The 27,851-nt window shown below is 36.0% G+C and overlaps 1 protein-coding gene across 1 annotated transcript; it reads left to right on the top strand.

Annotated features, from left to right (window-relative positions):
• The first annotated feature begins 8,513 nt into the window (after window positions 1-8,513).
• On the top strand, window positions 8,514-13,242 carry LOC117421061 (neuropeptide Y receptor type 5-like). The gene is made up of 2 exons (XM_034034953.3): window positions 8,514-8,647; window positions 11,698-13,242. Exon 2 carries the CDS (start codon window positions 11,720-11,722, stop codon window positions 13,049-13,051), a length of 1,332 nt encoding a protein of 443 aa, XP_033890844.3. The 5' UTR covers window positions 8,514-8,647; window positions 11,698-11,719; the 3' UTR covers window positions 13,052-13,242.
• The last annotated feature ends 14,609 nt before the right edge of the window (window positions 13,243-27,851 follow it).

The following is a 27,851-nucleotide window of genomic DNA, read 5'->3' as shown; positions in this document are numbered from 1 at the left end:
TTGGTTCACTCATGTTGTAAGGTAAGGACAGCTGTAAGCTATAAAATCAATAGTGAAAAACTTTTTCACATTTGATGCTCCTGCATGAATATTCCTTTTTACCTGATCTCATTTTGAAATCTATCTTGAATTAATTTTAATATATTGATAGATAAAGAGGAGATAATTAATCACAAGCTTTCAAGACCTCAAAGATCTCTTCTTCGGGTGAAAGTAGGAAAGAGAAATTGATACTTTCTACTTTCACCTGAAGAAGAGACCTTTGAGGTCTTGAAAGCTTGTGATTAATTATTGTTTAGTTAGTCCAATAAAAGGTATCACATCTCCTTCTCTTTGTCTATTATCTCTGGACTGCTCCAGCTACCATTCCTGAAATACGGAAACATGAGTGGAACTGGAAACAAGTTTGTCACGTACTACCCCACTGCTGTTCAGAAAGAGCTCCACTAAACATGAAACATTTCACAACCATAGTTGGTGAGGCCACAGCCCAGAACAAACATTGCCATTTACCAGAATTGCTTTAAATGTTTCTAGTTTACAAAGTAAACTGCCTTTCATTTACATAAAGCCCCTTTTCATCAAGCACAGGTAACACATATTTCTCTATCAGCTGTGTTCAAACAAATGCCAGTGTTTAGTCAGGCAGATTTAATCAAGTTGATAAATGTTTGTTCATTCGTTGTTGGCATCCAGCTGAAATATGATGTACTGTACACAGTAACTTGTTTAATACCTATATGTACACATTGTTTGGAGAAAATTATTGATTTGTTCTTTTAAATTATTGATCCCCAAATTGCCATTAGGTGAACAAGATTGTTTTTCTTTTCATTTGGTTGAAAAATACTTTTAACAATTAAAAAAAAAATCCACCAAATGAAAATAAACAGTATTGCACAGATAAATCTGGACTCTTTTGGAAGTCTCTTCAAGATACCCTTAATAAATTGTTGTAGAACCCACTTATATCAGTGACATAACAATGCAATTCTAATGCAAAACAGCATATTTCCTCTTTCAGAAATAATCTCAAAAACAAATCCCCACCTGGGAATAGAGAATCCACAAAAGATTACATCTGAGTTCACTATTCACACTTCTGACTTTCAATAACATGTGCTAAAGGATATCTTCCAAAAGTCTAATAGCCGGTGTGGCAGGGCAGAGGAAAAGCCCAGCACATAATTAAAGGGGGCCTGTGTGTAAATAAATGTATTGCTTGGTGTTTATTGGTGATGGGAAAATGTATTGGTTTTTTTTTTAAAATTGGGTGTTGGTATTTTGTGTTATTTAAAAAATGTTATGTTTGGTTTGGCTGTGGTCTGACAGTGATGATTGTTAGCAGTTTGTCCCTGCCAGACATCTCGTGAAAATGCGTGGCCGGCAGTGGCTTAATTATAAACAGAGTTGCTGTCGACCACGTAAGTATTAGAAACCCTGTGCAGAAGGTGACCATCTCCAGATTAATTCATTGATTAATTTATTGCTGGTCTGGAGATGGTCATCGGTATAAAAGCCTGCAGCTTTCCACGTTCAGGGTGGAGAGTATTTGGAAGGAGGTATGTAAATGAGAGAGAAAGGAGGAAAATAATAACAATTGCTAGACGTGCTGGCTCCAAAACCCAGCACGATACTTGTTATAGTTGTCATTTTGTATGTCAACTTGTTTTGGCCCACGTGCCATTTTGGTGAAGTGTTTTGTTCTGTTAAATCTTTTATTTTTATTTGAAATAAAAACGGTGCTGCAGTGCGCTTTTGCACCTCCGTGTGTGTTGTGCTGCATTCACTTATTCACTTCCTGACCTGGCGTCACCACCCCGGCTACTCTGTCACAGCCGGACTGCAAAGTGTCAACAAATGATTGTATGTACCTCATTGTTGTGTCATCCTTTCTCACGTAGTTTATGTATTCTTAGAAAGGCAAGGAATAAACAGGGTTGTATTCACATTCACTGGTGCAACTAGTTAAGCACTAATGCTTAACCCATTTTTCCCCACATTTAAAGCTTAAGGAACAACTTCTTATCAGACAGTTTGTTCCTTACGCTGTAGCAGTGGTGTCATAGGACCTCCTGCAACTCAAAAAAACTCTCTCTTCTTTAAACATGACTGGTATCCAATGAATTGCACATAGAGGTCAATTACAAACACACAGAAAACATTCTATTATCTAATTGTGCTCTAGCAGGGCAGCAGTGTGGAGTAGTGGTTAGGGCTCTGGACTCTTGACTGGAGGGTTGTGGGTTCAATCCCCAGTGGTGGACACTGCTGCTGTACCCTTGAGCAAGGTACTTTACCTAGATTGCTCCATTAAAAACCCAACTGTATAAATGGGTAATTCTATGTAAAAAATAATGTGATATCTTGTAACAATTGTAAGTCGCCCTGGATAAGGGCGTCTGCTAAGAAATAAATAATAATAGTAAATTAACAGCATGCAATGTGAAGTGAGGGTAGATGCGAAGCATGGAGTAGTTTATGTGTCTATGTATGGCAGAACAAATGACTTTATAGAAAATTATATCTAACAGCCCGGCATTAGCTATCTTATATCACAGATTTTAGCTATGTTCCAATTTTGTTTTATATTAGTTGGTAGCAGAGACATATAAAGAAAGGTATTTATCTTCTAAGTAAGAAGGGTCTACAGATGCCTTCATTCAACACAATGACTTATGTTCTCTAACTTATATTACAGGCATGCTTGTAGGACATTTTTTTTCTGTTATGCCTTGACAGAAGACAGACTTTCCAAACTAGGTAATTTGCAACTTTGCCATAGGGCACTCTGCTATCCAGCTTCATGCTGAAACAGCTCAAATGCCTTCTGTTCTGGTAATCTGAAATCAAACATGTCAATCACATTACTGAATACTGCTCTTCTGGCCCAAATTTTCCAACTTTATTTTTTACTGAGTAGGTAAAAAAGATCAACATAAACATTTCATAATTTGGACAACCCTAAGTACTGTTGTTATGTAAGTTCAAAATTAGTTGAAAGAAAAGAATAATTACTATACAAAAAGCGATGCTTGTCAGAAGTGGGATTCAAACCAATGCCTCCAGAGCAACTGCAAGCTGAAAGTTGGATCACTCAGCTATCCTGGCTCACACTGAGCCTAATTTCTTATTTTGCATAATTCACATTTAGTGAAATGATTATGTTAATGAAATCACTCTACATCATCTCGTCCCCTCGTGGCCACAGGTAATCAGAAAAAAAAACAAAAAAACGCAAAGACTATATTAAATGTAAATTGTGATATAGCTTCAGGAAATGCTTTTCTCGTTCAGATCTATCCTCTGAATAAATATCCTGCTTCATTTCCTGTGTGTTTTGGCTCTTCATCAACAAAGACAATAAACAAAAAATGCCTATTATTGCTAATATGTAAAATACATTATGAAATAGAAATAAATAAAAAATAGTATTCTGACAATTGAAATAGTTGTGGTAACACTGTGGATTTAATATAAAGTTCAGTCCTGTTTTTCTTCTCTGTCTAATATAGAAAATACAGGACTGAATGTGTTAAATTGTTATACAAACTTACTGTGATTGTATATCTATTCCAATTAGAAATGTAATGGGTTACATGGATTCAAACTCAATGTCTGCATTTCATATTCACGCTAGTAAATGGAAAATATTGAATATTCCTAATATTATGGATACACAGGGAGTTATCCCTACACAAGTTTACAACAGTAACTTTGCACAGTAATTTTTCAGTTGTAACATTCTTTTCCCATAGTTATACAGTCTTATGCATTTACCATAGTTTACCATGATTTACGAATGTCTTTATTTGCTTTACCATACCGCTTTGTGCTTTATAATGATGACTTGAATCTGCCGATGGACGCCTGAGAGTAAACACAATAATAAAGTGAATTCCACACCGTGCTTTATTACACTATTTGAATGTACAAGAAAAAAAAACCCTAACATTCATTAGCACCTTCCTTATGAGGTTAAGTACAAAAGAACTAAAACTACCACCGTACTAAGAGCATTAATGAAGTGCATATCTCCAAATTCATACTGGGTATGTACGATTTTAAGTACATCGATAACAAAAAACACTTTTACTTGATTAATGCACACTATAATGTAATAAAGCCGTGCTTGTAAACCGACAAACTATGTACCTTGACCCTTTTAATCTTTAAAAGCTAAGCAATTTCAGCCTGCGGTTTTATGGCCTTGTTTCAAAAGATTTAGTTTAATATATCTGAAGAGATGTGGTTAATGTTTACAGTAAAGCCTTCTTACAGGTTCGGTTTTAATTGCAGAGACTGTACCGTTTTAAAAAAAAAAGAACCAGAACCTGTAATGACCACTGATTGCTTTTTAGAAGTTTACACAAAATGTAAATCAAATACTGTATGCTTCTTGTTTTTTATTTTTCATTGAGTGTGAACTTCAGTAATTGTGGTGATGTTGTAATGTACCAGTAATCCACCATGCGAAGCTTAGAAGCAACAGTGCTTTTTGTTTGAATTTGGAAACATAAAGACGTGGTTAAAAAAAAAAAAAAAAAAAAAATAGGGAAAACTGGACCCACTGAGTTAGTTTATATTAAATAAAGAGGGTTTGGCTTTTAAATACTACTACTACTACTACTACTACTACTACTACTAATAATAATAATAATAATAATAATAATAATAATAATAATAATAATAATAATGTGATGAAACCATAAACGTTTTGCCTTACTTTACGTACTGACGTGTTCTAGGTATTTTCAGTAGCTCGCTCTCGTATCACTACAATAATTTTACCACCTGCAAACACATGTCCCTGATCTTAGAAACTGACGTAAATAGAACATCGGCAAAGAAAAGAAAAAAGTTCCTCTATTAACCAAAAACAAACTGACTTGGGGCTAATGCCAAAGTGTGCAGGAAAAATCGAAAAAAAAACAATGAAACCTACCTGTACACCTCGACAGCTTTGCACACGCTGGGAACAGCTTTGTCCAATGATTTCAGAAATACATTTATGACAGAGTTGGTAATATTTCCACAGCACAGCTAAAAAAATGCAGGAGGCGGTACCCTTAAAGTCCAACCTTGTAGATCATCACATGGTTATATGTACCGAGTCACTAAAACCTATGCACGTTACAAACATATAGTTTTCATAAATAGACTTTTTGGGAGTGTTGCCGGGTAATTTCGGCATATATGCAATTATGTGTAGTTATCCTGTAAAGATCTGAGAGGCACTTCATGGGGGGAAAAAAAGCCATTATAGAGAATAATTGTTTTGAAGGAAATGGCAGTTTGCTTGCAAGTTAGCGCCATCTAGTGGAAAACTTCAGTTACAAGAACAGTATTTGCCATTGAGGTCTTTCAAAACCAGTAAGAATGTTGTTGATAATCAGGTCTGGCTGATTACAACAATAGCAACTAAGCTTTTTCTACTAAACCTGACCTCCAAAACTCACCAAAAGAGTAACAAGGCTTTTACACTAAAAACATGTATTTTAAAGGGTTCCTGGGGTAAAATCATTTTCCTCTTGAAACCTCGTTTTGTTTAAGTTGTACTGCAAGTTCGATTAAATAGGATTTGAAAAGTGATGAACAGAAGCATACTATGGGTTCCATAATTTGATGTTGCATATTTACTGGGTATTTTCTTATTTAGAACATTTGTTTAAATTAAAGTAATTATATATAAAAACGCCTTATTAAGAAACAACATCATAAAGGTACCATAGGAAGCCCAACAGAGGCAGTTGCTTCTATGTAAACCCTACTTTCTTTTACATTATCTACATACTTGTCTTTGAATTGTAATATAATGTATATTATTTACATTAAATGATGATGGTAATTACTAGAGGTCATACTGTAATGCATCTGGGTATTTATATAGCCTTGATAGTGGCTACCCTGCAAGATAACCTGAGCTCCTGCCAGCTCAAGTCCTGGGACAAGGGTGACTTCTGTGTGGTGGCAGTGGTGCCTTGTGCAAGACTGAAATTAAGCAACAGACAAGCTGATGGATTTTTCCTTGGAATAAGGAACTATTGAACCTTAAAATTCAGATCATGTTGCAAACCTAGATGATATAATTGTCTGATTAAAAGTGTATACTCTGCCAGTATACTCTCACTCTCTCTCTCTCTCTCTCTCTCTCTCTCTCTCTCTCTCTCTCTCTCTCTCTCTACACACACACACACACACACACACACACACACACACACACACGCACATGCACTTTATAAATACCATTTTTGCCAGTCCTGTAAATTTGGAATTTGTTTATTTTTCCTTAAAAAGCATAAACAAATTAAAAAAGAAAGCGTTAATGGTCTAAATAACTATATTGGTTATGTGTGGTGCTTTTTTAGGCAAACTCATCTTTCATATTTGACACAAAACCAATGAGTTATAGCTGGTAGACTGCCACTATGGGCCTAAGGGGAATGAACCTGGGATTTTTCAGGCTAGGTCATATTGAACCACGGTTTGTATTACTGATCATTAACTACATAGTACATGCCTATCAATTTCACTCAGGGGCTAGGGTGAGTTGGGTTGTATAATAAAACTGTAATGCTGTAGTATGTTATGAAATAAATAAATACAAAAAAAAAAAAAAATCATGGATTCATGGTAATTCATGGATTTTGATAATGTTATGGATTTTGAGACGTTGTATGTGAGGTGTGAAAGAACACTGTACAAAGCAAAACAAAGTAGCCCAAATAATTGAAATGATTATGAAGGCATCACAAACAAGAAAATGGAACACACACTAGCCCCACACAACGCGGACTATACAGAAAAACGATATTGATCCGGTGACTGATCAGAACCTGATCACACGATCAGGCACTTTTATAGAGAACATAATTGTGTTATACCATGAAACTAGAAAGAAATACTAGAACCGTGATATAGCTACTCCGACCAGCAGCAGTTTCTTGCTACTTTTAATCCGATGTATTCCTCTCAGAAAATTGCTATGCTTTAACAGGGCCGTTGGTGTTCAACGGAGGTCCTGGCTACTATACATGTAGACAGTACTGATACATTACCAACAACACGTTTGTACTGTAACAGCAATTGAATCCTTAATGTCGAAGTGGAACTAAACGTTTGGCCTTATTCAGCATCTTCTCTTCAAACGACTACTGTGTCTCGGCAACGACACAATTCATTTTAAAAATAAGACTACCCATTTCATTTATCTAAACTGAAGGCCAATACAATATACATATTTTTATTTTCCAAACCATGATGCCCCATTGAATATACTGAGAAACACTTTCCGTCAACACGTTTGTCATTTAACCTTTTAAGTGCCTTTGATATTTCTAAGATCAACCCAGATCAGCAGCAGTCTTTTTGAAGTCTCTTACTGGAAATAGATTCTGTAGTGGTACTGAGAAGAAGCCCAGATAAGACTGCACCCAGCACATTTTCTGCTGGTTATACAGTAGCTACCCTGATTGAAGATGTAAATGTTTAGATGTCATGTCTGTATCGTTAGTTTTCTGTTGTCCTCAAATGTTTTTTTCATTGCATGTGTATCATTTGTTAATGCTACAATATTTCAATAAGGTACACTTTCGATCATTTGGCGCGGTGATAACCAGCACAAGGTAAACACAACAGTGCGAGCAATAAAATGTGACTTTCTTTATAACTTTTAGCTTTAAGGTTTTCGCATAACAAACGAACCGAATATAATTTGCATGAATTTGCACGAGCATCCACTGATGTAAAGTGTCACTGTCATTTTATTTGTTGGATGCTCGACTACCAGCCGTCTGTCGAGGTTAAACTTGAATTGGCCGCTGTCCTAGGTGCTGAATTATAATCGTAAAAATCAGACTTTCCTTCGCTGCGGAGAAGTGTTTTCAATTCAATGTGCTCCAAAATACACCAGATAGAAGCATGTCTGGTAATATTTCGGAGTAATTCTCCTTTACCGTAAATCTGCAATTGCACCAAGTTAAAGTAAGCTTGATATGCATCATCGTATAAGGCCTTGGGTTAATGGTTATACCCTATTTTTCAGTGGAACTGTAAAAGTACTCATATGAAAACGAATTAGCTATGATGTAGTAAACAGACTATTTTAGGGTTGACATACATAGCGAGTGTGGAGAGTATTTATAACACACAGCTAATAATGAAATCTGCATTAAACGCATCTCTTATAGTAGGATTCGCGATTAATAAATAAAAAAAGATCAGCAATATGATTTTGTGTTATAAATACTATAGTGTGCAATTTGCAACTGTGTAATTGTATTTCATCGAAGACAACATGCAATCATTTGATTAATGGACCGTTTTCGTAAGATAAAGGGGGGAAATCACTTTAAAGAACACATTTATACAAAGTATAGGAATGCAATTAGGGGGAAAATACATAACTAACCTGTCATACATAGCTGAAAGTTGGGAAGAAGATTCATAAATCTACTGCAAATCTCATATAAGTTCGTACCCTAAGAGTAAACATTCTTGTTTTCAAGCAATGGAATACATCACGTGTTAGAGGAACAGTTGAAACTGAAGCACTGTAAAGATCCAGTCGATTGTAGGAGGAACATTCTGCTGAGAGAAAGAGAAACAATTCAGCGCTGAAAAAGAAGTCAAAGAGGCGTACGTAAAGGTACAGTCATTTTTATGATAATGTTTATATTATTGTGTTTTACTTGATTATAAGCAACGTATTATTGTGATATGAGCTAGTTGTTAATAGTACTGGTATACATTAGGAGCTTTGTTAATGTATTGCGGCAGTTTATGCTGTAGTATCGTTTATTAAAATAATAATTGTTTACTTTCTTCTACAGACAACAAATTCTATAGCTTAGACGAGTTAGCTGATATAAGTAACATATTGGTATTTCAACCCCAGAGTCAGACAGCCGCGCAAAAACTGGAGACATACTGTACATATACTGTAAATGTGTCAGTCTTGTTCCAGGATGATGTATGGGTTTACATTGTTATACCTGTGAAGCAACAAACACACACATCAAACACATTAAACAAAATGTTGCTGGGTTGTGGGTAAAATATCTTTATGTATAACATAAACTGAGTTGGTTTTTTCTTCACATGAGCTGTGTAGTCAATTAACACAAACTGCTCGTTTCCTAATCAAAATGTTTTGCTGTCTCACTTATTATTTTATACTGAAATATTCCCCAAAAAATATCAATATTAATTTCAGATAATTAAATATTGCATACTATTGCATTACATTCGGGTTACAAACAACTACTACTATTAAAATAGTACAATCAATGCTTAAATGTAAAGCAGACCTAAAAACATTTAAAGCCATATCGTTTATTAATGCCAACAGGGAGAGAAACTGGATGTACTCTATTGCTCTTTGTCACCTCCACAGCCATGTTTACACTGACTGTAAAAATGAATATACAAAATCTGTTTGTTCTTATTCTTTATATTTACTTTAGTGCACTAACTTTCTATATAGACTGTATAAAATAAAATACTATTTTATTGACAAACATACTGTCATTATAATGACATTTTATGACATGCCACATGGTGATATGGAAGCACCTCTTCATTTTTTTCTTATGGATTCTTTGTTGTTATTAGATGCCCTTAGTGTATTGTTCATATACAATGTGACTGTTTTGAAACATTGTTATTTATGTTATTATTACTCTCGATTCAGGTTTATGGAAACTATGCAGGGTTTTCTATTATTAGGAAATGTCACTGTGCCCCACTGGCCACAATTTGCTAGACTATACATTTATTAGATCCAAGTGTTCAAACACCACTACATTACATTGAAGTAAATAGTTATGTGAAGTAGAAAATGGAAAGAACAAGGTGAATGAAACCTAATTAGACAAGTGAAGAAGATAGAAGGTATAGGGGAAATTCGGCATTATGTTTGTGACAGGGAGACCTGAGTGGAAAAAAAAGCATGAAATAGACTGGCAAGAGAAAACAGGCAGATAACCTTTACTGTGTGAAAATATTAAAACAGGTCATGACAGAAGATTAGATTACATAAAACTGTTTAAATAACGTACCTGTAATTTTGTCATTGTTAACATCCTGAAAACTTTCTACACTTATAACTTTAAAGACTGTTTTAAAGCTCTTTTCAACATGTCTGCTCTAGAGCACTCCAGTTTCAGATCTGTCCTCTAAATGAGTGTAGGAGGAGCGAACAAAAAAAAAATGAGGACAGATTTCAAACTCAAGTGCTACTACTACTACCTGTCCTGCAGCGAATGGAAGTGGAAATCAAATCAACATAAATGGGAAACGTGATACATCTAAACATTTAAAATAGATACTGCAGAAGAAGCATTAACACCAGTTTGATATTAGCATTAGATGGGATGGAAATATAGTGCCATTAAATATATGAGAAAACCCACACAAATTATTAAAAACATAACTGTTAATCCCCATGAGGTCATACATGTAACACTTGGATGAAGGAACTAGATAATTGCAGTGCAAGATGAGACACTGGCTTGACAAGAGATTAGAGTTATGTTGCAAATAATTTACAATGACAAAAAGGGAGCCAAAATAACTAGGGTAGTTTGTAAGGCTAGCAAGAGACCCTTCATTTGAAGAGGAAATTAATATTATGAGACAGATGAAGGTCAGAAGAGAAATTAATATACGCTTCACATGACATGATTTAAAGAGAGAGAAGCATGTGATGCTTCATCACCCAGTGTATAACACATTAAGCTTAGTGAGCCACAGGGAATTAGTTGAACTGTTAGACGAGGACCAAAAATAAAACTGAGCATAGAGAAAACTGTGAAAACTAGAACAGGCAAGTATATATATATTTTTTTTCAACAGTGGTGTATCAGTGACATGGAAGATAGCGAAAGAGAAACACATCATTTAAAATAAATAATTAATAAATAAAGATTTAAAAAACATGTTATTGTGACAGTAAAGGACTAAAGTATGAGAAGACTGTATTCTGGCTACAACATGCCTACAATCACTTTCATTATGCAGGCATCTGGTATGCTGATTGGATAAATATATACAGATAGAAGGAGAGTACATTTCTAAATACAAGTATATGCTCTGTGCCATCTGCTATGTTGTCTTGCAACATACCATTAATTTCATCTATAACTTAGTAACTAAATACTACCAACAATGTGTTTTTAACACAAACTACACAATTGACACTATGGGTTCCATTTAAACCATAACAAATGAACAGATCACCTCACTACGTCCCCTTATATACCACCAATCATGATTGCAACTGCTCCTCCAATCCGTGGCTGCCACATTGTTTCCCTTCCGGGTCGATGATTTAGTGTACTGTAGCTCCACCCCCTTTCTAGATGGCCGACTTTCGTCTAACCCTGGGAATAAATTGTCTGGCCATCTAGTCCAAGGCACTCTGTTCCCTTTACACAGCACCCTCACAGGTTGGGAGGGAGATCTATCACCAAGAATCATTCTGTCTCTGCCACAGGCTCATAAAATCACCCCTGGGGGGAAAATACCATCAGTATTAACACAGAGTTAAAGAGTGGGAATATAAAGATTTGCCACGATTTAGATGATTTAAAAAAAACCTAACTATACATTAATGGATATCAGTATTACTACATGTAATATTAGTTTTAAAAAGTATTCCTTTAAGATACTATTGAAAATCTGCTATCTCATTGACAGGAATCTCTACAGGCAATCCAAAATGGATTTGGTGTACAGCAACAGAAGTGATGTGATGTCAGTGAATGAAAGTTCAGCTTTGTACAGATCACATTTTCCTTCTTGGGAAGACTTCAACAGCAGTGTAGATGACATACGTTATTTTGTGATAGGGGTCTATACATTTGTAAGTCTTCTTGGGCTTCTTGGAAATGTCCTCATATTAATGGCCTTGATCAGAAAATGGAAAGAGAAGACGGTCATGAACTTTCTGGTTGGTAACCTGGCCTTCTCAGACATTCTGGTGGTGTTGTTTTGTTCACCATTTACACTGACTTGTGTGTTACTGGACCACTGGATTTTTGGAGATATCATGTGCCATATTGTTCCATTTCTTCAGTGTGTATCTGTTATGGTTTCTACACTTATGTTGATGTCAATTGCCATGGTTAGGCATCACATGATAAGCCACCCTTTGTCAAGACATTTAACAGTGAATACTGGATACCTGCTGCTTGGAATTATTTGGACGCTGAGCCTCTCCATTTGCTCTCCTTTATCTGTTTTTCACAAAACCATAGAGCTGAAGGAAACCTTTCACCTGGATTCTTTGAAAAACAAGTTCCTGTGCATTGAATCATGGCCGTCGGATTCATACAGAATTGCATTCACAATCAGCTTGCTATTTGTCCAGTATATTTTGCCAATAGTTTGCCTCATAGTTAGCCATGCAAGCGTTTGTAGAAGAGTCAGTTCCAGCGTTCCAAACCAAGAAGTCCAGCCAGAAGAAAACGAGACCATTGATTTGACTCTCCATCAGTCAGACCGGCACAGCTGCTCTGCACCCCAGCTCTCTAACTCTGAAAGATGGAGACTATCTATTGTAAGAAAGCAAAGGAAAAGATACAACAAAAAGTGCTCCAGTGTGATGCCAGTCATGTATAACCATAATAATGACTCTGGAGAGCTTCTGCATCCAAAAAGCAAAGACCAACATACACCATCCCGCAACATACTCCTGTCCAGTGTCCCTGTGTGCTTTGAGCTGAAAGCAGAGGAGAACACGGAATTGCAGAAAATGCTCCCGATTTCTAAATCTATTTCGAGAATGAAGAAGAGATCCAAAAGTGTTTTTTACAAGCTGACTATTGTGATCCTGGCTTTTGCCATCAGCTGGATGCCCCTTCACATTTTCCACCTTGTCACCGACTTTGGTGCCGACCTCATCTCCAGCAAACATTTTAAGCTGGTGTATTGCATTTGCCATTTGCTGGGAATGCTGTCTTGCTGTTTAAATCCAATTCTGTATGGGTTCTTAAATAATGGGATCAAAGCTGATTTGATATCTTTGATTAAATGTTTTTACATATCCTAAATGTCATTAAGCAACATCACATGCAAAGGTTATGACTCAACATTAACCTGCAGGCAGTCATATAAAGATTTATGTAATCAGGGACAAGACTAGGAAGTAGGTACATTGTGTGCTCTAGGCTTCAATGGACCTTTTAGCTGACCATGCAAGTACGGTTTTGTCCATTTTGATTTTATTTAAATACCTTTGCTACTGGGATACATTATTAAGCTCATTATATATATATATATATATATATATATATATATATATATATATATATATATATATATATATATAGTAAAAGTATCATGAGGCATACTATCAGAAATTATCAATATAAAATACAAAAACTTGACCATGATATGATAACTTCCAAGACATGCTTAAAAGATATGTTAAATAATAATGATTTATACTACCAAGCTTGTCGCCTTATTCACAATTTAAATGCAGATATCTATGATTTCATGAAAATAAATAAAGCAAAAAACCACATAAAACTGTTGTTACAATCCCAGAAAATTTGGCACTTACTACTGCTGAACACTCTGTTTTATCCAAAGGTCTCACATTTGTACCTATAAAGAAATCCACTGACACATTTGCAGTCATCAGTGACACACAGCATTTCTTTCGCCGCATGCGTTTACATGCCCATTTTCATGCAGACACAGATACAAATGAATTAGGTGCTTCACAATCCTCCAACACAGCATCTGATTCCTTAGATATTTTCCATAAATACAAACAAAAGCACTCTACTTGGACACCAGCCTCCGGAGCTTTTCAAGCCTTAGATTTTTTTATTGATAAATGTGAACGAGAAATAAGTCAAATTAATTTTCAACAACACAATAATCGTTTAACCTTGACAACAGATGAATGTCACACCTTACAGAATATACAGAAACGTAATGACATCATAATAAAACCTGCTGACAAAGGAGGAGCTGTAGTAGTTTGGAAAAAGGATCTATATATAGAAGAAGCATCTAAACAACTTTCTGACACTAACTTCTACACAAAAGTTCCAAATTATCTTACCCAACTATTACAAACTAGTCACATCTACTATCCATTCTGCCATCCAGAACAACTTATTACCAAAATCTGCGTCTAATCTTATTGTTGAAAACCCTCGCTGTAGCCATTTTTATTTACTTCCTAAAATTCTTAAGCCTACCAACCCAGGCCGTCCTATTGTATCAGTGTGTTCCTGCCCCACTGAAATAATGTCCAAGTTCCTTGATGATGTCCTCAGACCCATTGTGGAATCTCTACCTTCATATGTTAAAGACTCTAACCATTTTTTGCAAATAATAGATCATTTTTCTTTAAATGGTAACAGTGAAAATATAACTTTCTTCTCAATGGATGTCAAAAGCCTCTACACAGTTATCCCCAACAGAGACGGTTTACAAGCACTAAAATACTTCCTTGATAAGCAGACAGTAAAAGAACCTGCAACCGATATTCTTTTGCAACTAGCCCAACTCGTCCTTTCTTTGAATTGTTTCTCCTTTAATGGAGACTTTTATAAACAAATTAGAGGTGTCAGCATGGGAACAAAAATGGGTCTTTTTATGGGATGGGTTGAAAATAAAGTTTTTCAACAGTACAAGGGACATACACCAATGTTATATCTTAGATACATTGACGACATATTTGGCATCTCAGATAACACTAATGAAGATTTAATGGATTTCATACATTTTATTGACCAGTTTCATCCAGCTCTAACGTATACATGGAACATTTCTAAACAAATTTCTTTCTTAGACATTACCATCACGGTTTCTAATTGTACCATCAATACTACAATTTTCTACAAAGAAACAGACTCTCATTCATATCTAAGATACGACTCCTCATATCCCAAAGCTTGTCACAACTCCATTCCATACTCCCAATTACTAAGACTGAGACGCATTTTCAGTGATGATAGTGATTTTTTGAATAAAACAAATTACATATGTGCATTTTTCAGAAACTGTGGTTTTCAAGACACTATACTTAGAGAAGCTCAGTTAAGAGTATTGACAATAAACAAAAAGTATGCCTTGTACAAAACCAAAACACAGAATACCAACAATCGTATTCCCCTTGTTCTTACATATCATCCTATGACCAAAAAAGTACAACACATCATACAAAGAAATGTTAGCATTCTTCAAGATGATCCTTCTACAGCTCCTATTTTCAATAACCCTCCTCTAATGTCATACAGAAGAGACAAAAATCTAAGAGAGCATCTGGTCCACAGTAACATTCGACCCAATATGGATAGTCTTAAGGGTACGTTTCCATGCAATAGGTCACGCTGTGCAACTTGTGAATACATTCACAGCAACACAGTAGTTAAGGAAGCAAAATCCTCATTTACTATCCATGATACTTTTACTTGCATTAGTAAAGGAATAGTATATTGCATTGGCTGCATCAAATGTAACAAGCTATATATTGGTGAAACAAAACGACGCTTGGCTGATCGCTTCGTGGAACATCTGAGAAGTATATGAATTAACACCTCTACCTTTCTTGTCGCCAGACATTTTAACAGATATGACCACACTATAGAAGACATCACAATTTGTGGGATGGTTCAATGCTATGGAACTAATGCTGTCAGGAAACAAAAGGATTGTGAACTTATTTTCAAACTAGGCACTTTGGAGCCATTTGGAATGAACATTCTATTCTGAGGTCATCATCATCATCATCATCATCATCATCATCATCAACATTCTGGAATTTTGTTTAAAAGACTACTTGTTTGTTTTTTATTAACTTCTTAAAGCACTGTTTTTTTGTATTCAGCCGATGAAGGACTTGTAGTCTGAAACATCCTGATAATTGATTTGTAATCAATTATTCTACCTTTTTAAGTACCTGAAATATCCTTTTCTTTTTTTTTCTTATTGACCATTTTGGTACATAGCAGTTTTCCTTTTTCTCAAATTATATATATACAGTGCCTTGCGAAAGTATTCGGCCCCCTTGAACTTTGCGACCTTTTGCCACATTTCAGGCTTCAAACATAAAGATATGAAACTGTAATTTTTTGTGAAGAATCAACAACAAGTGGGACACAATCATGAAGTGGAACGAAATTTATTGGATATTTCAAACTTTTTTAACAAATAAAAAACTGAAAAATTGGGCGTGCAAAATTATTCAGCCCCCTTAAGTTAATACTTTGTAGCGCCACCTTTTGCTGCGATTACAGCTGTAAGTCGCTTGGGGTATGTCTCTATCAGTTTTTCACATCGAGAGACTGAAATTTTTGCCCATTCCTCCTTGCAAAACAGCTCGAGCTCAGTGAGGTTGGATGGAGAGCATTTGTGAACAGCAGTTTTCAGTTCTTTCCACAGATTCTCGATTGGATTCAGGTCTGGACTTTGACTTGGCCATTCTAACACCTGGATATGTTTATTTGTGAACCATTCCATTGTAGATTTTGCTTTATGTTTTGGATCATTGTCTTGTTGGAAGACAAATCTCCGTCCCAGTCTCAGGTCTTTTGCAGACTCCATCAGGTTTTCTTCCAGAATGGTCTTGTATTTGGCTCCATCCATCTTCCCATCAATTTTAACCATCTTCCCTGTCCCTGCTGAAGAAAAGCAGGCCCAAACCATGATGCTGCCACCACCATGTTTGACAGTGGGGATGGTGTGTTCAGGGTGATGAGCTGTGTTGCTTTTACGCCAAACATAACGTTTTGCATTGTTGCCAAAAAGTTCGATTTTGGTTTCATCTGACCAGAGCACCTTCTTCCACATGTTTGGTGTGTCTCCCAGGTGGCTTGTGGCAAACTGTAAACAACACCTTTTATGGATATCTTTAAGAAATGGCTTTCTTCTTGCCACTCTTTCATAAAGGCCAGATTTGTGCAGTATACGACTGATTGTTGTCCTATGGACAGAGTCTCCCACCTCAGCTGTAGATCTCTGCAGTTCATCCAGAGTGATCATGGGCCTCTTGGCTGCATCTCTGATCAGTCTTCTCCTTGTATGAGCTGAAAGTTTAAAGGGACGGCCAGGTCTTGGTAGATTTGCAGTGGTCTGATACTCCTTCCATTTCAATATTATCGCTTGCACAGTGCTCCTTGGGATGTTTAAAGCTTGGGAAATCTTTTTGTATCCAAATCCGGCTTTAAACTTCTCCACAACAGTATCTCGGACCTGCCTGGTGTGTTCCTTGTTCTTCATGATGCTCTCTGCGCTTTAAACGAACCTCTGAGACTATCACAGTGCAGGTGCATTTATATGGAGACTTGATTACACACAGGTGGATTCTATTTATCATCATTAGTCATTTAGGTCAACATTGGATCATTCAGAGATCCTCACTGAACTTCTGGAGAGAGTTTGCTGCACTGAAAGTAAAGGGGCTGAATAATTTTGCACGCCCACTTTTTCAGTTTTTTATTTGTTAAAAAAGTTTGAAATATCCAATAAATTTCGTTCCACTTCATGATTGTGTCCCACTTGTTGTTGATTCTTCACAAAAAATTACAGTTTCATATCTTTATGTTTGAAGCCTGAAATGTGGCAAAAGGTCGCAAAGTTCAAGGGGGCCGAATACTTTCGCAAGGCACTGTATATATATATATATATATATATATATATATATATATATATATATATATATATATATATATATATATATATATATATATATATAGTTTCCAAGAGGGTCTATTGTTTATAAATACATTTTGAAACCACATAAACCCATATAAAATGTACTTACTAATCTCAGTTATGTAGTGATATATTGTGCAATATCAGAACTATTATTATGTATATATTTGTGTATTTTGACAGATATGGAGCAGCCACAGTAAACAACAAAAAATGAAATACTATTTAATTTGCATATGTATATTGTTTGTCAAACTTTTAAGGGTAACTGTCTTTCTTATTTCTATACCACACATTACAAAATAACCCTGTAGTGCATGAATAATAGGTGGACTTTAATGTAATTTCTTTCAATGTGTCAAGCTGTGTAAATAAAACCTAAATAAAGTCACCTGCTACAAAAATCTTGTAACAGGGTGTCTATAAAAAAGTTTGAATGTATTTGCTTCATATCTTTGCCTCTTTGAAATAATACATTTATATTACATTATTTTCAAAAAGAAGTATCCAGTTATTCTTTTACAATGTTTTACTCTGCATTACTTTTACAATGACTTCTATGTACAGTACAGTGGACATAATTTGCATGTCTGCCAGATTTAGTCATGCAAAAACACTTAAACAACACCATGAAGTATATAATTGTGTCAGTGGTCTGTGTAATAATTGCACAATCATGTTTTTCTTTTATAAAAATGTCATTTTTTGCTTCTAAATCTATAGGTTTTTGGGGGACTAGACATTTTTCTGTTACTAATAGTAAGGACTTGCATACAGTACTGATTGTCTATATAAAATGTTGATAACGACTACACATGCTAGTTATACCTACTGACCCATACAAATATGATAATGATAATCCTTGATAATGTTCTGTTCAATGGGCTGATAACAACCAGATCAGCAGGGGAGACCTGAGAAGACTTTTGTGGCATCACAGCCAATCAAAAGTCTGCTTTTAAAAATAGGTAACAGAGATTTTTTGTTATATATTTTGATTTGGAAAGAACAGTAACTTACACCAAATCTGAGGTTAGCTTATTACTGTGATGCACAAGATGAAAGTCGGAAGAGACATACTCCATTACCTATAATATGAGTAAATTAACTGAAAAATCTCCAAAGCTGCAAAATAAAAGCCTGGGTTTTAGCAATGTGTGATTTTCCAACATTATGAAAATGCTCCAGCTAATGACACAACATGTTCAACCCACAATCATATATCTATATCATATATCTATACACACACACACACACACACACACACACACACACACACACACACACACACGTGTCGTTATATTGTCCCTCACTATATTGCGGATTCGGATATATCGCGGTCCTGGAGTTGGCTCCCAATTTTTACTGCCTATTTTTAACTGTGTATGCCTTAGCTGCAATATACATAGGCACTTACAATTAATGTTTGTTTTATTTCGTACTGCACATCACAAACAACAATATACAAAACAATTAAAAACAAAGCATTTATATCATATTTATCATATATACACCTATTGCACAATAACACAAGGCAAACAAATTAAATATCTACTTGTTGAAGCGGTTTTTATTTTAGCCAACGAGGTGTTCACGTGTGGCAGCAATGCACTAGCAAAAGTCACAGGGCAGTGACGTCAGCTCCCTAGCAACAAGCCTCCTATGTTGTTGTTGGGAATGGATTATTTCAAATGCAGTGGGTTTGTGCATTTGAGAAAGGAGAGGAAGGGTCATGAAAATTAATTGGAGACTGAAGTTGAGGAGAAGCAATTACCCTCCACTGTACGAATTAAAATGGTGTGGCTTTTTATATGAAAAATGAGAAAAAGCAGGTTGTGTAGAGGATTTATCCTGGACCCTGACGCACCCGATAAAACGAGGGAGTGGTTGTACATGTCAATATTTGTTAGTCTATTTGTTTTTCTATGGGTCTCTCGCTATATCGCGGTCCTCGATATATAGCGAATTTGTACTGGCCCCCGACACCCGCGATATATCGAGTGGGTGGTGTGTGTGTATACATACACACACACACACACACACACACACACACACACACACACACACACACACACACACACACACACACACACACACACCCACCACCATATATATGTTGAGTATGGTTACTTACTTGCAGCTTGGGATTTGTGCTGCACTGAAAAATAACTTGTGCTTTGCAATTTAGATCCAGGCTTAGGGGTTGATTTGACCAAGCTATACTCACCAGGAAAAGCCAAAGATGGATTCCCTTGGAACATTTTTCAGCAATGGGGAATCATCCTGGATTGCATCAACCACCTGTTTTTGGGGATAATCCTGGGAAAACCATGGACAGGTAGTTAGTGCAGTAAATGTCTCCAATAAAATCCTGTTGTGCTTCAATCAAAAAGACTCCATAGCATGCTTTGCTGATTCAATTCCACAAAATGTGAAGACTTTAAACATACCACAACACTGAGGGATATTGAAAAAGCATTGTCCTCACTTTGTATGTGTGTACATGTGTAAAGGAGTTTACCACTTATATAATAGAATCTATTTATGTAAACTGGAACCTACTGTGTACTGTACACTGCAAATAAAGAAGAAAAGCTTTCTCAGTTGATCCTACAGTTGATGTTATTCCTCAACTAGCCACCAATCTAGCACACAAGCCATCCAATTATCCTTTTGTTTTAATATGTCTAATTTCAAAGAAGTTAACCAGTACAATATGCAATTCTGAATAAAGCACTACTTTTGAAAATAACTTTTGTAGTCAGTCTCAGTACTTCTACAAGTATCCTATAACCCTATGTTAAAACACGTAACTACTGCAAAGATTCCATTTCTGGGTCCTGGTGACAATCTTTGCTTTCATGGTTTATCATGTCCCCTGAACCCCTTTATGAAATCACTGCCTTATTGTGGGCAGTTGTATGTTCATTATATAATTAATAAATACTTTCCTTGCAAGTAATACAAGTCATGATAGACATACAGTCACAATTAAAAAAATTATAATTAACAGTCAGCAATTAATTAAAATGTGTTATGTGTAATGCTTTAATGGGAAAAGATAATCATTACAAAACTATTAACTAAAAAAAAAAAGTTTCTGGTAGGTTGCTTTTTAGGCTTTTGGTTTTAAAATAAAAATGTCATGTAGTGGCTTTTTACTCATTAATATCATTATATTTGGATATTCCAGTCCAAAAGGTCAGATAACAGAACATGAGGTCAAAGGTAATAACTAGCTTTTAGCAAATAGGTCTTTTTGACAAAATGAATGTAAGATCATGTAGAGTCTAAAGAAACATAAACTGTCCAGGACATTTGGTGTGATTATAAAAATAGCTGGTAAATCTTTCAACAGAGTTGGTACAGTTAGCTAATTGACTGAGATTTCATTTAAAGCCACAAGAGAGCTGTCACAGCTCATCAGTCATCCTATTCCTACTGCTAGTACATTTACCAACAAAAGTATACGGTCTCTCAAAAATATATTTATGTAGGTCTACATTATTTATTTATTTATTTATTATTCAGGACTACTACACTGAGATGCAAACACCTCGTTCACAGGGACATCTCCTTGCTTTTGTTTGAGGCACATGCTATGTGAATCTCTATTTCACAGAGCAGGGATAGCTCAAGCAGCAATGTGAGATTTTGGAGTGAGAAAGCAGGTCTGTGTCCTAGCTCAGTCGATCCTTGCCTGCTCAGTGCCAGTTGTGTCAACTTGTGTGATGGCTGATGTGTATTGCTATTCTATAAATAACTTAGTTATAAGTTCACATCTTTTTTGTTAGTATTCAGTAGTTCCAGTTTACTCAAAGATGCAGTCAAAGATACAAAGTGACTCGTCCTAGGTACTGACATGCCGAAAAATGTGGCCGCATTGACCAACATGTTCTTTAAGACAATCTCCTGGGTGTTTCTGGAATGGTGAATTATGACAAGCAACAGGCATTGTAAATTTTGAGATGGCAGTTAGGTGGTCCAACCTATTTTTAAAGCCATTCTCAAAATGTTTCACCAGTCAGTGTACAACACACAACAACCACAAAGGGGATCCAGGATAGAAATAGCCTCTTCCTCTGTGTGCTGTTGCTGTATAGAAAAAGTAAACATTGATGTTGTTTGGTTAAACCACTTCAGTCAATTATCCAAGGCAAATACTGGCAATATATGTTCATTGCTGTTTGTCCATAAAAAAAAAAAAAAAAAAAAACATTCTACAGGAATATCAACGCTTCTAGGAGCATCTGCTCACAAACCTAATTCCAATGTTAAATCACAATACCTAAATATTTAACCTAATGCTTACCTTAGAGTCACCAGCTGGCTATATACAGTACTGTGCAAAAGTTTTAGGCAGGTGTGAAAAAATGCTGTAAAGTAAGAATGCTTTAAAAAATAGACATGTTAATAGATTATATTTATCATTTAACTAAATGCAAAGTGAGTGAACAGAAGAAAAATCTAAATCAAATCCATATTTGGTGTGACCACCCTTTGCCTTCAAAACAGCATCAATTCTTCTAGGTACACTTGCACAAAGTCAGGGATTTTGTAGGCATATAGTCAGGTGTATGATTAAACAATTATACCAAACAGGTGCTAATGATCATCAATTCAATATGTAGGTTGAAACACAATCATTAACTGAAACAGAAACAGCTGTGTAGGAGAAATAAAACTGGGTGAGGAACAGCCAAACTCAGCTAACAAGGTGAGGTTGCTGAAGACAGTTTACTGTCAAAAGTCATTCACCATGGCAAGACTGAGCACAGCAACAAGACACAAGGTAGTTATACTGCATCAGCAAGGTCTCTCCCAGGCAGAAATTTCAAAGGCAGACAGATGAGTTTCCAGATGTGCTGTCCAAGCTCTTTTGAAGAAGCACAAAGAAACGGGCAACGTTGAGGACCGTAGACGCAGTGGTCGGCCAAGGAAACTTACTGCAGCAGATGAAAGACACATCATGCTTACTTCCCTTCGCAATCGGAAGATGTCCAGCAGTGCACGCAGCTCAGAATTGGCAGAAAACAGTGGGACCCTGGTACACCCATCTACTGTCCGGAGAAGTCTGGTCAGAAGTGGCCTTCATGGAAGACTTGCGGCCAAAAAGCCATACCTCCGACGTGGAAACAAGGCCAAGCGACTCAACTATGCACGAAAACACAGGAACTGGGGTGCAGAAAAATGGCAGCAGGTGCTCTGGACTGATGAGTCAAAATTTGAAATATTTGGCTGTAGCAGAAGGCAGTTTGTTCCCCGAAGGTTGGAGAGCGGTACACGAATGAGTGTCTGCAGGCAACAGTGAAGCATGGTGGAGGTTCCTTGCAAGTTTGGGGCTGCATTTCTGCAAATGGAGTTGGAGATTTGGTCAGAATTAATGGTCTCCTCAATGCTGAGAAGTACAGGCAGATACTTATCCATCATGCAATACCATCAGGGAGGCATTTTATTGGCCCCAAATTTATTCTGCAGCATGACAACGACCCCAAACATACAGCGAAAGTCATTAAGAACTATCTTCAGCGTAAAGAAGAACAAGGAGTCCTGCAAGTGATGGTATGGCCCCCACAGAGCCCTGATCTCAACATCATCGAGTCTGTCTGGGATTACATGAAGAGAGAGAAGCAACTGAGGCTGCCTAAATCCACAGAAGAACTGTGGTTAGTTCTCCAAGATGTTTGGGCTAACCTACCTGCTGAGTTCCTTCAAAAACTGTGTGCAAGTGTACCTAGAAGAATTGATGCTGTTTTGAAGGCAAAGGGTGGTCACACCAAATATTGATTTGTTGTAGATTTTTCTTCTGTTCACTCACTTTGCATTTTGTTAATTGATAAATATAAACTATTAACATGTCTATTTTTGAAAGCATTCTTACTTTACAGCATTTTTTCACACCTGCCTAAAACTTTTGCACAGTACTGTATGTTTTATATATATTTCATGCAATATTTATTTTGCAAGCTGTCCCATGAGTGTTGCTATTCAATGTGTGGATGTTCCCATGGAATTTAGTACTAGACGAATCGCTATAATTTCTCTATAATTATTTGAGCAGCTGGTTAATAAAATTGGCACAGCATTTCACTGTTTTAGGTATGTGATAAAAGGTTGGTATCAATAGAATACATGGATCTAAATATAGTAAATGTGTCCCTGGGACAGGGTTCACTTCGCCCCTGTGTGTATTTTGTTTATTTTGTTTTATTTTGTATTGTAGTTGTTGTATTATGATTTAAATGTATTGTTTATTGTGTAAAAACACAATGTTTTATTGTTAATTATTTTACAGCATGGATGAGGTTAAATCCCCATCCATGCTAAACTTGTGCCGAATGTGACCGTCTCCAGATTGATTAATTTATAATGTATAAAAACCTGCACTGTTGTCTGAAAGGGGTTAGTGTGTTCAGAGGTGGAACAAGAGAGCGAGTCATTAAGAACTGAAACTAAAGAATTAATTAACAATTGCTATGTGTGCTGGCTTTACACCAGCACAATACATGTTTTATTTAGTGATCGCTTTGTTTTTTTTTGTTTTGTCTGTTTGTTTTGGCCAATGTACCGTTTACTTTCAAAAGTGTTTTTTTTTATATATATTTTATTTATTATTAAAACGTGCAGCAGCACATTCACCCCAGTACTGTGTGTTCAGTCTCTTCCTGGTCTGATGTTACCCACAAAGCTGTCTCTGTTACAGTCCCCGACAAATGCTCATAATGTCCAAGTCAATGTATTGTTTGGGTAACCCATGCAAACATAAATGAAGATTGAAAGTTCAAACATATTTTAATTTGTTTGAAATTAATGAATTTTCTGCATCTCTGCAGTATATCATTATGTTTAATGAGGCATCAGAAAATAAATAAATGCTGTCTGAGCTTGTAGACATTGTTATTCATGTATTCTAGAGACCATGTATAGCAACACCAAACTTAATTTCCTAATTATCAATGTGGTAAACAAAGGTGTTTTGAATATTGTATTCTGCTAACAACTTAGAAAAAAAAGATATGAGTTTTTACAAATCACATGGCTTAACAACATCTGAGGTACTTGAGATCGTAATTCTCCCTGCGGCTAGGAAAAAATAAGAAAAAAAACCATGACATCAGGTCCCAAAGGGTAGACATGTTCTTCATGGATATATTCACACTTAAAATCCAGTTGTATTGTAGCACAGACAGGAATTTCAAGGAGAAGCAAACAAAACATTTTATTTGTGCTTGTCCCCCCCCCCCCCACATGTTTAACAATGTGCCTAAAAATGTTTATAAAAGATGATGGGTATATCTTTTGTACTTTCCAGGAGTCAATGGACATCAAAATAAAATAAAATGGAAGGAACCCATTTTATTCCTGGTTTAAACGGTTTGTGCTTTTATTCTGCAACAATTGTTTTGACGATTGTGAATTGTCTTGAGACCATTTCACATCAATCAACTGACTTTTTTTTCAAAGTCCAAGAAAAGATGCTTTTGTTTATTTTTTCATGTTCACATTTAAAAAAAAACAGTTTTAACATACTGTTTGTACCAGCTGCCAAATTTGTATTAAACTAACTGTAGCTAACCAAATAATTCCATAAATCTTACTGTGTCAGGGATGGGGTTAAATCTACCCCTGACAACAATCACAGGTGTGGTCATTCCCAAATAAGGTAATTGGTGCTAATTTGGGTATAAAAAGGAAGGAAGAAAAAAACCCTTTGTGGGGTGGTGTCTGGAGATGGAAAGTCAGTGAAGATGCAGTGCAGTGCAGTGCAGTGCAGTGCAGTGCAGTGCAGTGCAGTGCAGTCTAACCTGTGTATGTTTTATGTTTTATGTTTAACTCTTTATTTTGGCCCTTGTGCTGTATTTGTTTGTTTATTCTGAGCTTCCTGCAGGTAATAGCTTGGGCCCAAGATGTTAACGTCAAGAAGGAGACTCCGAATCTGGAGAACTACAGTTTAACCACATGTTTATTAATGCCTTCACCCCAGCAGTGTCTTCTGGGTCAAAGCAGCTTACTTGCTGAAACCATGTCAGTCACAGAGGAAGCAGCTGATTTGTTATTAATGGGAAATAAGCCAGTTATTAAAATAATACAAAATACTGTGTCCACTGCATCCATTATGTAAATATCATAAATTATAGACATAATACAAATCTAAAAGGGTAAAACAGTATCATTTGAATCTAGTTACATACCCTTGAAACTATTTTATTTGAAAACATGCCTACTGATATAATTGGTCAATTACATGCTACAGCCAGCTGGTACTTCAAGCCTTTGTTCCTGCCGTTATCACCCTGCTGCATTTGCTCAGGAAAAGCAGTATGCATTATACAAATTCTATTGGGGCCACACACAGAAAATATGTGCATCATTAACACCTTTAATAAATGAACAATCAACTATACACACAGAATTATTCAAGCATTCAGCTCTAAAGCTCTGAATGTGATGTTGTGGTGTTTCTAGAATGAGGTTAGCCAGCTGTTCAAATCAATATCAATTTACTCTGCCAGCCAGAAAACAACGACTGTGTTTCCACAACTTGTCAGTTGTCCAGATAACATTTACGCCAGGCACCTGTTTCCTTCTCAAAATATATGTTAGGGAGCATATATATATATATAAATACAAATGAAAGGTTGTTTTTTTGTATGTAAACAAAAGGTTAAAATGACTAAAAAATCATGTATTTCAGGATGCTTCAGACAAAAGGCTTTCAGTGTATAGTGCATTAAGGCAGTTGTTCTCAAACTTTTTCTAGCCAAATCCCCTTTGTAGGGACTTGGGTCTGCCCTGTGCAGAAAAGTAATTACTAATATATTCCTGTAATACATCCAGATGTAGATTTTTACAGTATGTATAAACACATGCAAAAATATTTTAAGTTATTGGTTTGATAGACATTCATACTATTGCACAAACGATTCACTGCAATTGACTGAGCAGGTATTAAAAAAATAAAATAAAATAAAATAAGTCATCTGGTAATGTATTTGTTTTGTTCTGGAAACCCCTGTTTCTGGATCAATTCCTTCCAATCGGTATTTTTGGTGCTTAGTCAAAACAAAACATATTTACTCTCATAACAATCACTACTTGTAAAATCTTAAAAGTGGGAGTTATCAGTTACCTGTAGGCCTACTGATGGATTAATTTCTCAGGCTTCTATAAAAAGGGGCATGTATTGTGGCCCTAGAACAGCTCTCAGTGGGTTTGGAAATCTGTCTGCAGTGTTGGTGTTGGAGTCTCTGTTCTAATCATCTTGCCTCCAGATCCTACTTTGATGTTCACATACCCTCATAATGGAAACAGATCACCCATTAGTTTGAGGTCTGGAATAACACAGAAAAGGAGCTTGTATAAGTTACCACTATTATATAACTCGTGGTTTTGAACCCTGGTCTTGGAGTACCCAATGTACTCTGTGCCTCTGCTGGTTTTTGTTCCAACCGAGCTGCTGTCAATTACTTAATTCAACCCTTAACTCATAATTTGCCTAAGCAGAGCCTTAAAATCATTTTAAACAGTTGGGGTTTCAAGTTAAGTATAAAATTGTATAAGGAATTTGAATCATCCAACATTTTATAAGCTGAACTATTCAAAAAGTCAAATTAAGCAGATTATTAGTTAACTTAAGGGTACAGAACTTCTATCACATCCACCTCTTCTGCAAGAGTTTAAAATTTGTTTAAAATAAACAAATCCCCTGGGCCGGATGAGATCCTCCCAATAGTACTCCCAAAGAAATAAAAGAAGTTATTTACAAACCGCTAACCAAGATCATGCAACAGTCTCTTGACACAGGGGTTGTACCGACAGACTGGAAAATTGCAAACGTAATACCGATCCACAAAAAGGGAGACAAAACCGAACCAGGTAACTACAGACCAATAAGCCTGACTTCTATTATATGTAAATTTATGTAAACTATAATAAGATCTAAAATGGAAAATTACCTATATGGGAACAATATCCTGGGAGACAGTCAGCATGGTTTTAGGAAAGGGAGATCGTGTCTAACTAACCTGCTTGATTTTTTTTGAGGATGCAACATCGACAATGGATAATTGCAAAGCATACGACATGGTTTATTTAGATTTCCAGAAAGCTTTTGACAAAGTCCCGCATAAAAGATTAATTCTCAAACTGAACGCAGTAGGGATTCAAGGAAATGC

This window comes from Acipenser ruthenus, chromosome 1, assembly GCF_902713425.1.
Source record: "Acipenser ruthenus chromosome 1, fAciRut3.2 maternal haplotype, whole genome shotgun sequence".
Taxonomy (NCBI): Eukaryota; Metazoa; Chordata; class Actinopteri; order Acipenseriformes; family Acipenseridae; genus Acipenser; species Acipenser ruthenus.
Note: the sequence above shows the minus strand (reverse complement) of the source record. Positions and strands in the feature narration are given on the sequence as shown.

Bases quoted from the DNA above. Each gene is read 5' to 3' on its own strand.
- LOC117421061 (XM_034034953.3), top strand. From the start codon at position 11,720: ATGGATTTGGTGTACAGCAACAGAAGTGATGTGATGTCAGTGAATGAA.